General features: G+C 36.0%; 1 protein-coding gene across 1 annotated transcript in view; it reads left to right on the top strand.

Annotated features, from left to right (window-relative positions):
• LOC128509546 (BOLA class I histocompatibility antigen, alpha chain BL3-6-like) overlaps positions 1–17,811 on the top strand; it is a 32,323-nt gene extending 14,512 nt beyond the window's left edge. The window contains exons 2-4 of the mRNA XM_053481320.1: positions 10,889–11,149; positions 16,872–17,147; positions 17,458–17,811. Coding sequence (XP_053337295.1) covers positions 10,889–11,149; positions 16,872–17,147; positions 17,458–17,762 — 842 coding nt within the window. The 3' untranslated portion in view covers positions 17,763–17,811. The remainder of the gene's footprint in view (positions 1–10,888; positions 11,150–16,871; positions 17,148–17,457) is intronic.
• Positions 17,812–18,055: the final 244 nt, after the last annotated feature.

Below are 18,055 nucleotides of genomic sequence, written 5' to 3'. Positions count from 1 at the left end.
TTAATCAATGCAAATTTTCAGGAAACAAAACATGTTTTATAGCATTTAAAAATTAAGTGAAATGTTATATTGAATAAATATTGCCCTGGAAAAAACAAAAAGCTATCTGGAGGCTATTTTACAAGCATGTGCTTTCTTTAAAGTATTCTTATAATATTGTTTATAATTCTTACCTCTGCCTAGCACTTAAAATGTTATATTAATTGTCCTATTGTATTTACATTTATTGTTTTGTTATATTTTCTTAAAATAAATTGTAAATGTTTTACCTCTCAGGAGACAGTGGTTATCCCCTTAGAACGTGGCTGCTAACTCCACTAACTAGACCCCAAACCGAACAAAAACGGCGTTATAACAAGAAACATTGCCGGACGCGTTCAGTGGCTGAACGCACTATTGGTCTGCTAAAAGGACGCTGGAGGTGCTTGGATACGTCTGGTGGCACAGTATTGTACACCCCTACAAAGGTTTGCCGCATTGTGGTGGCTTGCACAGTGTTGCACAACATTGTTTAAAAAATGGTATACCTGTTCCATCGAACGCCCATTCTGAAGATAATAAACCCGATCCTGGCCCTCCTAATGCAGTGCATAATGCTGTGGCAATACAGCGCCGTATTAATGTAATACTGTAAATGGAATGTAAAAAGGCAACTTTTTTCACAAGTTCTTTAAGTAAACCACTTATTTTTGACAAAATTTTTATAAAAAGTTTTTATTTCTTTCAGTTCGGAACACACCGCATTAACAGCATGAACCATGTGACGTTGGGTCTGCATGACTTCTTCCGTCAGTACACGCCTTGAGTTACCAGCGCTCTGTGGTGGCACAAAGGATGATGATGATGATGATGATGCACTGGATTGCTCACAGGATGGGGTTGCTTGGGCATTTGATGATGGCGGCACACTGGACGTTGGTGGAGGCACACAAAATGCCGGTGGTGGCACACAGGATGGTGGTGGAGGCACACAGGATGGCGGCGGTGGCACGTAGGATCTAAGCCTACATCCCTTGTCTACCCCATTTGGACCACCCACCGGGCTTGAAAGCATACCAGGAATAACTTTTCCTTTAATCACTAAAAAAACGTTTAATTAAATAAAGGTTGTATTGCATATCTGTAAATGTGTGAAATAAAATGTGCACTTGATGACTTACTTTTGTCTTTTTAAGTTAAATTTTTTGCATATAAATAAACAGGAAAATCGACTATTTTAATAAACGTCTATCTTAAGGACAGCTGCATCTATAGAGAACCTAACATCCTATAGTAGCAAGATGCAAAGAAATTAAATCCTAATTGGAGAAAATAACCAACTATTGGCACAAGTTGAATAAAAATTGCGCAGCGTTAATCACTCCGCTGCTCCAGATAAAGTATGAGAACCTGCTTAAAAGCAGCATCCCTCTTCTAAAGCAGATGAGACTGACTGACTGACTTTGACCAGTATTTCCCCTGACTCACCCGACATGACAAACAGTTGTACAGACTATATGTGACAATGATTCATGTCCACTATGTGGTATAAATGCATTTCTGTTTAAACAAACCTATATTGCTTTCACAGATAAAGCAGCAGCAGCAACAATTAATTTAATTCCCTTAACAGGAAAAGTGCACAAGAAGGAAGCAAGCCATAAACAACTTATGACCATGTGTAATGCCACTAAACAATGTTCTCTTTAATTCCAGATACAGACATTTCATTGGAGCAGCTGATGGTTGACTTTACTGTGTCTAATTAAAATTATAAATGTTATTTATATCTAACCAAAAGCTTTTTTAAATTAACAGCATTTTCTAGCAACAACAGACAAAGACGAATTTTTGGACACAGTCATCAAGGCGATCCTTAACTCACCCATATGAAACTTTAATCTGAGACTACTGGTTCATATGTTGATGCGTATCTTCCATGGCAAAAGGTGGAAGCCACGAGCCCATAATGAAGTGCTAGTAACCTCTCTTGTGGGCTCTAACTGACTCTCTACAATGCGCAAAGCATCTGGGTTAAAGATTCATATATTACGACAAGGCATCATCATCATCATATATATATTTTAACATTTTCAACATTTTAATGGTTAGTGATTGGTGCATGGGCATCAACTCGCACGTTCTGTAACATTCCATTGTCATTCATACTGCTGTTGTTTTAAGCCCTATTTTCTAAAGCATTCTCTGGTTAGTAAGTAAGTAAGTAAGTAAGCAAGCAAATAAAAGAGAAATGAATAAATAGCTTTAAATGGTATTTTAGCGTAGTAAAAGTACCCTAGTAAGAGTTTATATATAATGAAAATATTATGTATAAAGAAAATCTCATTTATATATTTGTGTTTAATTAAATTCTTAACATTTTATTAGTTAGTGATTGTTGCAGACATTTACACTATTTTGGGGGTAAGAGCTTGGCTTGTACAGTTCTTCGCCCAACCGTAACCCGCAGATCAAAGGAGCAGTTATCGGCTATGACACGTAGCCTTCTAGAGTTGGGTAGCCTACCCATTGCATCACATGATGAATTACTTACTAAAATTAAGTAACATTATGTTTATGCAATGAGTAGGCTTTACCTATTTTAAATTAGCATGTTATAGCTAATTTATTTTGGTACTTTTTACGAAAAATATGGGGTGAAATGTACCCTAACAAACTGAATGCAAATTGTTACCTCACATTTTTTGGGTAGATTCTATAGGTAGTTTATGACTAACTAGCCATAATTTAATCAGAAAAGTTTAACTTCATTTAAAAAAGTTCACCCGACACAGTAGATTATGATTATATATATATATTTTTTTATTAAACAATCAAATAACAAAGAAACGAGGTACAAAACTATCTTTTATAAAAATACCAGAATAAGAGAATAACACTGAATAACCGTACTTGTGTAACTGTCCCCAACATAAAGCAAGGAAGCACTCTATTCCATTCAGTGTGGAGTTTAGCTGAGTTTACCTAAACAGTCAAAGGCAGACAAATGCACCCCATGCAGACAAATGAGTCCAATTCATACAGACAGGAAAATCCAAATCCTACAGACAGACATATGCACACTTTTATAAACATTTCAAATTGTCATTGAACATAGGATTATAACAATTCTTTATTTTTAACACATATATGGCATTGACCTAATCATAGCTCATAAAAGCACATCTTAAAGTCAGTTATATTCATGTTACAAAAGGAAAATGTTGTGTGACTGTCCTAATTTTAAGTAGTTTGTATCAAACCTTTTCATTTTAATGAAGAAATGAATTAAAGACATAATTTAGAAAACAAGTGTTCTAGATTTCAACACTATGTTAAACTCAATATCAACAACAGCACTGTTAGCATCATATACTGGACAATTGTATTTTTAATTTATGCACGCTTGCTGAAGTAAAAATTTATCTACAATTAAGTTAATAGTCTATCATTTTTCCAACACAAAAATAACATTTATTTGAGTGACAAACATTCTTAAACACATCTTTAAGATCAGGCAAGTGCATATTTTAAATGCTGTTGCTAAAGCTTAACTCCAAACTTCTTGTTTTACCAGCAAAAAACACAAATACTTATATTTAAACGTTAGCTTTCTGTAATTAAAGTTATTTCTATCTTTTTCGTTAACTTTATCTGTTAGCCTAGACTTTGGATAAGGCAGCCAGTAGCTAGCTACTGTATAAGAGTTGGCAATCTTACTAGCTAATGTTTCAGTAACTTAAAACGGATTGTGCTTTATTACTTTACAGGCATAAAATACGAGACAGTATTATATTACCGGTAAAACGTTTGAAATCGTGTTTTTTTTTCCGTACTTATACCTAACTAATGCGGGGAAAAATACTTTTTCTCCTGTACATTAACATTAGCTAAGCTAGCTTGTTATGACAAATGTTTGCCTAAAGAAAGCTAATAAATGTTACCCTTTGCTTTCATGATATGATAAATAGACAGCATATTACAAAGATATCTTACCTTCAGCCCAGAAGCTTGACAAATGAACATGTGCCTCAAATAGCTCATGCTTACAACAGATCCAATGTTTTGGGGTATATATTACAATGTTTTTTTAGGTTGCAGTTATTACTATAAATAATTAGGTAGTGTGGGTGAATTTTACTCATTATTATATAATTAAACTTACCCCCCCCCCAGAAAAACAACAAACACAAATATATAGGCTACTTGCTAAATAAACGCTGGCTTTTCCAACACGCCAGCGCGCTCCGATGTGAGCCGATTTATTTAAGTTATAATTAGAGAATATATAAAGAGATAAATAACATAGAGAAAGCATAACACGACTTTCCATACAGTAAATAAAAAGAAAAGTATCAAATCTAACTACTAAGTCTAATTCAATTGCTATCATTAACCATTTTTTTATTTCATTTTTTATCTGTTTTAGGCAGAGACGTCCGCTCTCTTCTTAATTCATCTAACCCCCCCCTACAGTATTTGCCAACAGCGCACACAGTTTGATAAGTTCACACCTACCGTGAATGAAAGGTGAGAAGAGATTCCGCAAAATCCTGACGCAGTGCTTGCTCTGAAGGACTATACTTGACAAGAATATAGAGGATAAGAATCATATTTATAATAAGATAATTAATTAAATGATCTCCGACAGTACTCTCCGAGGTGACACCCAGAAGCCCAGACTGAAATCCCTCTTATCACCTTTTATTAACTATAGGTGTAAAGTTATCAAATCGGTTTCACTGATGGGTGGATTCACAGAATTGAGGAGTTTAACAACGATTTAACAAGACTGGGCGGATGTCTCTGTCCAAAATGTATTTTGCCAGCAAAATATAAAAACATTCTATATTTACTAAAACTATTGAAACAAAATTGTGCGTTTTCCTTATTTAATATCGCCAGAATAACTTTTCCTTTAATCACTAAAAAACGTTTAATTAAATAAAGGTTGTATTGCATATGTGTAAATGTGTGAAATAAAATGTGCACTTGATGACTTGCTTTTGTCTTTTTAAGTTACATTTTTTACATATAAATAAACAGGAAAATCGACTATTTTAATAAACGTCTATCTTAAGGACAGCTGCATCTATTGCTAGATTTGTCACTTGGATATTTTAGGACGTTCCACTTCCACAGAATTTAAATTTGTTGATTTAAATTATCCACAATAAAAAAGCAGAATTTTAAACAGACAAAAACTTACTGTATATAATGTGTAGAATCAATTACTTAGCATCGTCACCGCAAATTACATCCGTATTACCTTGGAATTCTGGAAGAACTCCACTTAATCCTGTTTCCCCTATAATCGCGCCCACCCTTACATCAAAGGCTGAGAGGTCAGTGATTCCTTGACCACCACCAGTTGTTACAACACTGCGCCTGTGTGCACATATTCTTTTTTTTTTATGACTACTTTTAAGTCAGACCATTTTTTTTTTGTCTCTTGGACTGTGCAGGGCACCGAGGTAACAGCATTGACTGCTTCTGTTACTTGCTCCCATTCTAACATCTTTCTTTTATTTAAAATGCCCGCAGAGCGCCCACCAAATAAAACTTTTTTTCGGCCCTCCACCTCAGACAGCAGTACCTCCATCTCGCAGTCGGTGAAGTTTCTTTTTTTTTGCTTTTCGTTTCTGTTCTTCCATTTTTAGCCAAACAGATCAATGACAATTATCGGTCGTATTAATATGCAGGGAGATCATACATATTCAAAATAGGCGGTCTTAACCTCCAAATATGGTTATTTCGGGAGGAGATTGGGGTAAGCTATAAGCACGTGCACCTGCGCACAATATTCAGATAATTGTGATTTATAAAGTGAACCTTGCGGAGGTTCTGGCGTACGTATGGTTTTATAAATCTGAAAACTTTTGTGCGTACGCAAATTCTGCCTTATGCGCGTACGCACACTTTAAGGATGAAATCTATGCAAAGTTTTATACATGAGGCCCCTGGTCTATCACAAGGCCAGGGGGGAGGGGCCCTACGAAGTTCTGGCAGCCACTCCAACAGCGATTCAAGTGAAAGGCAACCCCACGTGTTATCACATTCACCATTACGCAAGAGTCCCCAAAACAAGTACCAGAACAGAAGGAAAAAGAGAGGAGAACCTAACATCCTATAGTAGCAAGGTGCAAAGAAATTAAATCCTAACTGGAGAAATAACCAACTACTGGCACAAGTTGGATAAAAATTGCGCAGCGTTAATCACTCCGCTACTCCAAATAAAGTATGAGAATCTGCTTAAAAGCAGCATCCCTCTTCTAAAGCAGATGAGACTGACCGACTGACTTTGACCAGTATTCCCCCTGACTCACCCGACATGATAAACAGTTGTACAGACTATATGTGACAATGATTCATGTCCGCTATGTGGTATAAATGCATTTCTGTTTAAACAAACCTATATTGCTTTCACAGATAATCTTTATACATAATATTTTCACAGAAAATATTATGTATAAGGAAAATCTTATTTATATATTTGTGTTTAATTAAATTCTTAACATTTTATTGGTTAGTGATTGTTGCAGACATTTACACTATTTTGGGGGTAAAAGCTTGGCTTGTACAGTTCTTCGCCCTACCGTAACCCGCAGATCAAAGGCTCGCACTTTCATTTAACAAAAGGCATCGTTTTGATCAAAAGAATGATAAACGCATGCGATTTATCGATAAAAATGCAGACATACCCCCCCCCCCCCCAGAAAAACAACAAACACAAATATATAGGCTACTTGCTAAATAAACGCTGGCTTTTCCAACACGCCAGCGCGCTCCGATGTGAGCCGATTTATTTAAGTTATAATTAGAGAATATATAAAGAGATAAATAACATAGAGAAAGCATAACACGACTTTCCATACAGTAAATAAAAAGAAAAGTATCAAATCTAACTACTAAGTCTAATTCAATTGCTATCATTAACCATTTTTTAATTTCATTTTTTATCTGTTTTAGGCAGAGACGTCCGCTCTCTTCTTAATTCATCTAACCCCCCCCCTACAGTATTTGCCAACAGCGCACACAGTTTGATAAGTTCACACCTACCGTGAATGAAAGGTGAGAAGAGATAAATCCGCAAAATCCTGACGCAGTGCTTGCTCTGAAGGACTATACTTGACAAGAATATAGAGGATAAGAATCATATTTATAATAAGATAATTAATTAAATGATCTCCGACAGTACTCTCCGAGGTGACACCCAGAAGCCCAGACTGAAATCCCTCTTATCACCTTTTATTAACTATAGGTGTAAAGTTATCAAATCGGTTTTACTGATGGGTGGATTCACAGAATTGAGGAGTTTAACAACGATTTAACAAGACTGGGCAGATGTCTCTGTCCAAAATGTATTTCGCCAGCAAAACATAAAAACATTCTATATTTACTAAAACTATTGAAACAAAATTGTGCGTTTTCCTTATTTAATATCGCTTCCGGAACATTGTTGTCCAAACGTTGTATGTATATGGAAAACAGTGAAACCTAAGCACAAACAGAAAGGACGAATAAAGGAATGTACGAAACATTAACACCTTTACCGTGTTCAAATGAATAAAGAGTTACTGCATTATGTATCAAGATATCCTTAATTTAAATTTTTCTCCAAATTAAATTGTTACAGGGTGTGGTGTGGAGATCCACACCAAAAGATGTTTTACTGATTATAAGAGCCCTGACGCAGGACTTTAGAGGGGCTCAGTGAAATAGGAGTTGTGAGCGAGGCCGTCTTTATGCAGGGGCAAGAGGGGATGGCGCGCCCTCAAATAAATGTCTTGCCCCCTCAAATCCGCCAAAAAAGGGACACTACATAATACGGTATTAGATTTCCCCCATGTCTCCGCTGCGTGTATTCATTCACAGGCTGCAGCGCACACACAGGAGACTGTTGTTTTAGAGTGGTTTGGAGAGCAGAGAGCTGTTCATTTACTGTAAAGAAATAACAAAAAAATATAACATATATAAAAAACATAATATGATCTGTTCTATATCCCATCTGCTTTAACCTAGTTTTATTTATTATTTATAAGACAACCTTTTAGTTTTGTAAATATTCTAGTTATAGTGTGTTAAGTCTTACTTTAGGTTAAACGTTTTTGAGAATTAGACCATCCAGCTAAGATAAATGTTATGTTGTTGATTGATAAAATCTGGATTAAGGATATTTTCTTTTATTTTGTTTTATTTATTTAATTTTTATTTTTCAGGTACCCCTCCCGAGGGATTTCCACCTTATTGTGGTCAGGGGGTTTGCATGCCTCAGTGACTGTAAGAGCTATACCAGCAGGAGCTTAGTCTTCAAGTTGGACACCCAAGTTGGACAGGTCTGAAGGTAGAGGCCAGACAAAGTGCAATACACCCAATGCAATGCCCTTACCGAGGATTTATAGGAAAAGAGAGAGAGTAGAGTTTGTGCTTTGTGCACTTTAACCCGAGAGCGCGCGCTAAGCTGATGCGTGTCTCATTTCCTCACTTTCTCGCCGGTGTCTTAGACAGACAGAGGCTTGGGCTTTGCTTGTGTCTTCTTCAGCGCACTTTGTGCTTGTGTCTTCTTCAGCGCACTTTGTCTTTGGCCCTGACAAGTGTCTTTCGCACTTTGTCTTTGGCCCTGACACCTTTAACCGGAGTGTCGCGGTATCACGAACTGGCCCGTTCTAAACAGTTTAAAACTTAATGTGTAAATATTTGTATAAAAAAGTGAAGTTGTTCAGCTGTTAAGTGTCACTATGCAGATGTTACATTCAGTGTAGTTACTGAAAATCTTTGATTTAGTTCTTATTCAGTGGCTACTTCCACATTTCCCTTGCTTTTATCACATGAGCATAGCAGTGAAACTATTCGCAGGTTTATAATACACCACGGCCAAGTGAACCACGTTCCCGCCAATTAGGCGCGTGGTCCATTGCCTAGCAACACTGTACGAAACAAGGCATAATCGTGGTGTTTGCTTCGGTTATGACATAGCATAGTTTATTATCTGCTGTGGTCGATCTGATTTATTCAAATTTAATATTGTTTTAGCGATAATTTTAACGGAAGCGAGTTCAGAACTAAATCGCTGCTCCTGCTCCACCTGAGACACTCAGAAGCTTCAAATAGAATGACCAAACTAATACATTTTTTCCATACGATATAAAATTAAGGAGAGCTTTCCTTTTCGTTATAGTCTGAAGCCCCTAGATGGACAAAGAAGGAGAGAAAAACGACAGAAAAAAGTCATGCCAAAAACTTTGGGTTATAATGCAAAACATTACTTGTTTTTTTTTCTTTTGTCATTTTTTGTCCTCTTCCTTTGTCCCCTTAGAGACTCTGTAGTAGGTTTTCTCAGTTGAATATGAAAAAAAGATGCCGCTGATTATCAACGGGGGAATGAATGGCGCATTGTCCAAGTGCAAGTTGATCTTGGAGCTAAACTATTTGCTTTGGGTGAAAGCGCCATCTAGCGATCATTGTGTGTCAGCAGCAGCTTCCCATTTAAAACAATAGGCGGTCAAATAACTGCTGAACCGCAATATAAGTAGGTGACACTGGTGCGACACTTCTAGTGTTAACCAACGTTTTTTTTTTACTCATTATTGTACAGGTCATATCAATAGCTCTGGTTCATATTTTCCATGTTTGTTGTATAAAGTACTCATGTGGAAATTACCATCACTATTGTATTTTGTCAAGAACTAACCTTAGGTGACCAGAAGATGTAGCTTTAGCGGTTAGCCCTTTGTTGCGTAAATGGTAAACTCAAATGCGGAAATGCACAAGTAGGAAGGATAATCATGCTATTTAGTCTAAGGACTCTCATAAAGAGGGAGCAAGGGAAAGACAGAATCTAACCCGCGTCCTTTAAACACACTCAATTAGAAAGCAAAGCCTAGTAAGTGAGTACTCACAATTTGACGAACGATTCTGAAGTGGCATGGGCAAACTCAATGACTGAGCGATGGTTTGTTTACTCCTTTTATGCTTCCTGGTTCGCGACCGCTTAACTTCCGGGTCCTAGTGCCTTAGTTCAGGACTGGAACTTTATACAAGTCTACCTGAGTTTTCAATAACTAACTGAACTCCATATTAACATCAATTAACATCAACTGTTATGCTGAACTGCCTGCCAAATAACACACAGTATGAATGCAGATCAATTCATGCTCTGTTTCACCCAAATAAGAATGGGTTCCCTGTTGAGTCTGGTTCCTCTCAAGGTTTCTTCCTATTACCATCTCAGGGAGTTTTTCCTTGCCGCTGTCGCCCTCGGCTTGCTCACCAGGGACTATCTGACCATTTTGATTCATACACATTCAAATTACATACAAACTTAAATAATTCTTTTGATTGTGTAAAGCTGCTTTGGGACAATGCCAATTGTTAAAAGCGCTATACAAATAAAATTGAATTGAATTGGAATGATGCATAATACTCTACTCGTAAACCAAGACTTGCTCGTTTTCCAAGTCAAAATTTATTAAAAATCTTGAAAATCTTGCTTGTCTTGCGGAACACTCGTAAACCACGTTACTCACAAACCAAGGTTCCACGGTAGGTATAAACTGGGCAAACATTTACAAACAGCACCACTGCACTTCCTTTTATGTATTTCAGAATAAAAGTCTGTAATATAAAATGCAAACACGAACGTAAAACATATAAGAATAAAGTGTGCATATTAAAATTAACATGAAGAAATAAACAAAACATAATTATTAAAGAGTTTTCCTTTATAAGCCATCTATGGCAACACTGCCCTCTATTGCTGTGGGTAAAGACAACGTCCCACTTCTGTGCTTGGGGGATTTAATGGTCATTTACAACTTTAGTGATAACCCAATATTAGAATATCGACATTGTGTGATCCTGGAGCATTGCTCTGTCATTAAGATTTTCTTGTTGTTTTATGTATTTACAGACACACACTCTCTACAGTACCTCTACACTGCAGTCACACCTGGACTTACTCATTTCCCAGAGTTTGTGGCTTTGGGTCTGCTGGATGGGGAGCAGTTTATGTCCTACAGAAGCAGCAACAGGTTTCTGATCATAAACGACTGGATAAAGAAGATTAAAAGTGAAAAATATTGGCAGAGTGAGACACAGGACATGCAAGGCAATCAGCACACCTTTAACAAAACATTAAAAACAGTAATGAAAGAGTTTAATCACAGTGAAGGTGAGAATAAACATGCAGTATTTTGTTGTTTTACTGTTAAATGGTGTTGGTTGTTGATGGTAAATGTTTGTGAGCAGCTGATTTTAAGTTCAACAACTAACAGAAAACCACCCAGTTTCTTGCTGAGCAGTTTTTGAATGAACAGATGCAAAAGGCAGCACAGAGATACAGGAAAAGCTTCAGATCGTTATTTCACACTGTCATGCATTATCATGCATGAAGCAGGAGCGATTCAAAGGAAGATTCTTGCCTACAAATTTCTTTCCTTATGGTTTTGGCTTTACGTTTATCGTGTCCAAGTCATATTATCCAGACAGAATCTGTTGGTTTTGAGTCTTGATATGATGTCAAAATTCACCCTCCAGCCATAAGGCGTATTAAGTCGACAATCTACAATCACATATATTAGTGTAAATACAGAAGGTGTGAGTGTGTACGGCTGCTTGTGGAACCAGTTCCCCAGTATTTACTGATGAAGTAACTGCTGATTTGTAAGGGACCACCACTAGCGGTCACTGTTTTGTTTGTGTAGTTTGAAGACTCAGTTTCCCAGAAGGCACCTCGTTCAGGTGATGAGGGTGCTCACCTGAACCGAGGTAGCTCATTACATCTTCTATAAATAGTTATTTAGTCTGGGAAACTGGGTCGAGCATTGTTTGTTTACTGTCACTATGTGGGCATTTTAATTTGTACTTGAATTTAAGTTTTGTTCTGTGTATGTAAGAAGCCTCTCATTTTGTGTATGTTTTAGGTTTGTTGTGTTTCAGTGTGTGTGGAGCTGATTCGGTATTGTGAAATGTTGTGTTAGTATTATAGTTTAGGTAAGTATTGTTGATTGTGTCCCCCAGTTGAGATATCCCTGCACTGTAAAAAGTAATTGCTGAATCTACTTAAGAAAAGCTTGTAAATTGAACTAACTGTAGAAAATTTGTTGATTTAACTTGATTAGATTAGTAGTGTGAACTTTTTGGTGGATGCAGTGGTTAAACTAAACAAATTTAGTACATAGTACTTAAGAGTGTTGAGTGTGTTGTATTAAGGGCATGTACGCTGTTGCAAATGTATATTAGTACATAGTAATAGTAAATACCGTACAATTAGAAAGTTAAGTTGATAATAATTAAATTATTTATCCACTTAAATATTTATATTTTTATTAAAAAAATGTATATATTTATAAAAACTATAAACATAATTATAATTATAAATTTATATATTTATATATAAAATGTTTTTTATACTATGTGTATAATATTATGTACATATGGGATATTTTCCAGCTTATGTTTTCAAATTTACATTAGAGACACACAAATCTTTATGCTCCTTTTTTTTTTTTACCATGTGTGTGTGTTTAGAGAATATGAGAGACACAAATATTTATGTTCCTTTTACCACGCACACACACACACACACACACACGTGCACTCTTTTAATTTCTAAAACGCGCTTTCGTCTCGCGCATGCGTAATACGGCGGAACACAGGTGTTTGGAGAGGACGTTGACGAGGAAGAACTTGAACAGGCTGAACGGCACGTTTTCGGGATGTGGTGGCACAAGAAGTACAGTAAGTATATTCATGATGACCTGTTTATAAACCCCAGTGTCATTGTATTGCTCATTATAAACCTAAAATACAATGTTCATTTGCTAGTTTTGAGGGAAATACATAAAAGGTACATTGAAGTAGTTTTATGTGGAATGCGACCAATAGCTTACTAGCTACAGTACGTTGCAAAAATCTTTTTTTTTTTTTTTTTTTTTTTAACGCAACACTCGTTTCATTCACAGCTTATGAGCTATTTTAATCGGTTTTAAGTTTATAGTTTATTATTAATGATGTGTAAAACCCCGTGCGGCCTTCATGAACATTCATTCTAGAACGTTCGATCCGCACGTGTCGTTCACATGGAAATGAACGACACGATGCCTGAATGAGAATATCTTAATTAACAAGCAGGTAACCTATTTTGTGTTTTTTATTTAATGTATGCTTATTTTGGGGGCTTAAATTTATGCAATTCATGCAGTGAAAGTGTAAGTTATGTTTGTTTTCGTGTAAAAAGAGGGCTCGGCTGTTGAAACACTACAGATTAAAACATGGAAGCTACACTAGAAGTACTCAAATTCCGAATCTCTCCACACAGATTGTCTGTGCTCATTCAAATAATTTAATGCAATAAGGGTGCATTTAACAAAATATCATTCATATCAGGCACATGGCAGCCAATCCAGTCCATGTGATAACATCCTTTTGATATTTCACTGCTCACTTTGCAGTTTTGAGGAGCCCTGCACTGAGTCTATTTTTTTTTCTTATTTGCAGCAGCATCTTAACAATCATGAAACTGTGCAGTGTCCATACAACAACTGCAATTTTGAGAGCAATGTCTACTCTACATTTAAGAAGATATTTATAAGAATGTCAGTAACCAAACAGATCTCATCCCCTATGTAAAAGGAGGATGAGATCTGTCTTGTTACTGGCAAACATGATCTTTTGTGTTTAGCAGAACTAGGACATTTATACAGTTTGGAACTACATGAGAGCAAGTAAATTATATTTTTTGGGTAAATTTTTATTGGTAAAAAGTGATTGTTTAATGTCAATTTGTCAATAAAAATTTTTTCTTTTAGATTCTTACAGAGTTTAGTCGCATATCTGGCAAAAATCTGGAATCAGAATTCTTTCAAGAACTGGACAAATTCACATATCTTCAGGACTAAAGGTGAGGACATTGGCTCCAAACTTAAGAAGATTCTGCACCAGATTGAAAATGATGTAAGCTCCTCAGTCACATCACAATTTTTTTTTTATATTAAAACAACTCTTTTGCTGCTGTTCTTTGCTCTGTTTTGTGTTAGGGTCATGAGCTCTATGAAGTAGTAATTTTTTTTCATAACTTTGCAAAAATCCAACATCAGCATGAGATGAACCGCCTTTCTTCATGGACTACCATTCCTTCTCGGGGAGGACCCCACAGATTTTTACAAGACCTGTTTTGTAAGTAGTATTGTTTGTAATGTGATTCTTATTTAACCTTCAAATAGCTTTTTAAACAGTTTTGAGATCTGAAACAAAGTAAGTGGTAGGCAAGGACCCGGGGAAAAAAAAAGAACCTGGGACCGAATTTGTCAACGCCTGGGGTAGAGAAAAGAAAATTAAGATAAATTAAGATAAAAGACAGTAAGAAGACGAATTTTATTTTTTAAAGAATTTTATATTACATAAAGAAAGGAAGTGAAAAACAATAGTAAGAAGGACCAAAGGCAGGAGATTGGAAAGGACAGACACAACAGAAATAGTAAGTAAAAAAAGTAAAATACAGTACAGTAAAGTAAAATAAATATAAAATACAGAAAGGAGATTAGATTGATAAAATGGATATTTATATTTTTTGACATTTATAGGTGATAAAAAAATCAGTAAATTCTTCTCCATAATTATGCATTTTAAATATCAAATTGTTAGTTTAATAATAGGTCTTAATTTATATAGCTGGCCTTCCGTTTGATTTATTGTCTTTTCATTTAAGGATTTGAATGTCTGTATTCTTTTCTGCATCCACTGATGTGTCCTGATTGAAAAGGCCTGTATATTTAAACATACAGTATTATGGTGTTATTAAATGTAGTTTCACATATTAATGTGTGTATCTGCTCATAAAGATGTTTTATGGCTTACTTTGACCTTATTATTGCTATTTGCCCCGTTTTTAGGACTGTGAAGACAATGAAGACCTGTCCGACTTTAAAATTGGAATTCTGATGGCGATTCACGAGCACTCCGCAACAGCAACACTACCCTACTCTGCATCTTGATGCCACAACAGCAGCTATCATTTTGGAAGATACCGTGGTTGTGGTCACTGCCATAATGTAATTTATTTTTCTTTTCTATGGTTAACCATTACTAAGTTGAGTTTAAGTAAATAAAACTGACTTTAAGAGAACTCTAAAGCAAATTGTTCAGTACTACAATGATACGTCAGTTATTTCCAGTTGTTGAAAAGAAAAAAATATTCATACTTAAAAGGATGTTTAAAAAAAATTCAAGTTTATTTAATGTTAAAGTTAGTTTTAAGAGTTTTATTAGAAGACTGTATTAGGAAAGCTTTACTAAATTTACAGACTGTTGAGTGTTTGCAAGCTCTGCTTTTGACCACTTTGTAAAGATGTTTTTTTTTTTTTTAAAGAGAGAAAAATTTTATTGTCCTTTATTTTTTTTTGTCTAAAATGTTTTTGGCAGGCCATGTTGACAGGCATGCGCTAAGTAATGTCTGAAATGAATCTTGTTTTATAGAACAAATAAACATTCTAGTGTCATGCCAAATCTTTTGTGTATTTATATTCTCAACTTAGAACTTTGAGTACACCTTGCTTGAGAAATTTAAGGCAATCAGTTTCCATAGATTCTTCTAGTAAAATGAACAAGCAGGCATGTTAAAATAACTGTTTTGTTTGAGTTCAGCTTATAAAGCTCAACTTAAAACTGTAAGTTAGCTTAACTTTTGAAATTTAGTTACCGGTACTGAAGTTTTATGGTAACCTCTACAAATACATAAGTTAACTCTACAAAGTTGAGGTAAGTAGTATTAAGTCAAAACTTATGACCTAATTTGCTTGAGAATTTTGAGGCAATCAGTTTCCATAGCTTTTCTAAGTAAATTCAACTTATTACTTTTTACAGTGTGTGTGTTTAGCTAGTGGTAAGTTTAGCTAATTGTATGTGTGGCTTATTGAATGTTTAGCTAAGTGTATGTTTAGTTAATTGCCATGTTTAGCTAATTGCTATGCTTAGCTATTTATCATGCTTAGCTGATTGCCATATAGCTAGCCCTAGTCTCTCCGTGTCCCTAATCTCTCCGTGTCTCTGGTCCCGTCTCTAGTCTCTTTGTGTTTCTGATTCCGTTTCTGGTCCCTCCGTGTCTCTAGTCTTGTCTTGTTCCATTTCAGCTCCATGCTTTGTTTGCATGTAACGTCATAGAGCCTGTGTTTCGCCATAGAGCTTATGTCCTGTTGTGTAAAGTTATAGAGCCTGTATTTTGACATTTGGGCCTGTGGCTTGCTCTATGCTTTTGGTTATTGTTTGCGTTTGTTGTTTGTTCCTTTGTTTGTTTTGTTTTTTTATTATTTATGTTTTGTGTTATTTGTTATTATTAAAAGACTCTGTTTAAAAAAACAAAACAAAAAAAAACTCTGCGCCTATGCCTGCCCTTTTTCCCATGGCTACAACAACAGCCCATACCACCAATTCGTGACATGACTAAAGCAGCAGGATCAATTATATAATTTTAACTCCAGCAGTGTCATAGACAGCTAAATACAAAATACACTATATGACCAAATGTTTGTGGCCACCAGCTTAACACCCGACTGTGCTTGTTAGATGCAGTCTTAAGAGCTTTGCAAAAAATTCTTAGAGCTCTTAAAAATTTGGAATTCTCATTCTCCACATATCACTGTACAGCACACATAGTCTAACATCTCGCAGTCCTGGAAGATTTTGACCTTCTGCTTCATAATATACAATGTGTTATTTATTTATTGTTGTGTTTTTATAATTTTATTATTGTTGTTAGGCCTAATTAATTAAGTGGGTATTTTAGTATTCTTTGAGTGCACAGCTCTGTGTCTTAACAATCTGTTTCTTGCAATGTAAGCAAATTGTGATTAGCACATCAGCAAAGTTTAGGCAAATTGATTAGATTGTCCCTTTAGGAGATCACACACTACAGAGGATGTTCGGCTGTGAGTGTGATGATGATGATGTCACCACTAGAGGATATGATCAGTACGGTTATGATGGAGAAGATTTCATCAGTCTGAATCTGACAACTGGAACCTGGACTGCAGTTAAACCTCAAGCTGTGACAATCAAACACACCTGGGAGTCTAAAGGTTCTAATAAACACTGGAAGAACTTCCTGGAGCGTAACTGTATCCATCAGTTAAAGAAGTACACGTCTTACAGCAGAGACACTCTGGACAGAAAAGGTAATGTGTGTGACCTGCTCTGTTACTGTAACACACACACACTGATACTGTACAGTTTAATATCATACATTCAATAAACATACTGTACACATACAAGTTTATCCATCTTAACCCCTTATACACAGGCTTTTAATCATTTATTTATATTTTCATGTACAAAACTAAACTTTTTCATCCTTACACTGATTACATGACTTTTAATGTGACATATACAGTAAGAGGGAAAATTATGTAAATCACTTTCCTTTTAATTTATAAATGAATAAATTTTAGAGTGTTGTAATATTGATGTCACGGTGTTCCTCTGTAGTTGTTCCTGAGGTCTCAGTGTTCCAGAAGCACTTGTCTTCTCCAGAGGTGGTGTGTCACGCTACAGGTTTCTTCCCCAAACCACTAAACATCACCTGGCAGAAAGACGGGGAGGACGTGCATGAGGACGTGGAGCTCAGAGAGACGTTACCCAACCAGGATGGAAGCTTCCAGAAGAGAATCATTCTGAAAGTCCCAGCTGAGGAGCTGCAGAAACACACCTACACCTGCGTGGTTCAGCACAGCAGCTTGGAGAAGGAGTTAGTGCGAGAAGTACCAAAAGGTCCTAATAAACTAGAGCTGTAGAGAGTGAAAGCTGATTTCTTGCTGCAGCAGATAATAAAGACTCTGTGCTGATTTAACAGGTGGAGGATCAGATGGAGAACCAGATGGAAAATCAGATAGAGCACCAATTGCTGTCATCACTGCTTTAGTCGCGGCTCTTGTCACTCTCATCGCCGTTGTTGCAGGAATTGTGGTCTGGAAGAAGAAGAACTCTGGTGAGAGGAGAAAGGAGATGTAAAGTTTTTATATATAATTTATTTTTAATACTGACTGTCTGTCCATCATCTGTGTTTCAGCTTTCAAACAGTTCCTTA

Source organism: Clarias gariepinus, chromosome 21 (assembly GCF_024256425.1).
Source record: "Clarias gariepinus isolate MV-2021 ecotype Netherlands chromosome 21, CGAR_prim_01v2, whole genome shotgun sequence".
Taxonomy (NCBI): Eukaryota; Metazoa; Chordata; class Actinopteri; order Siluriformes; family Clariidae; genus Clarias; species Clarias gariepinus.
This window is presented reverse-complemented; position numbering and strand designations above follow the sequence as displayed.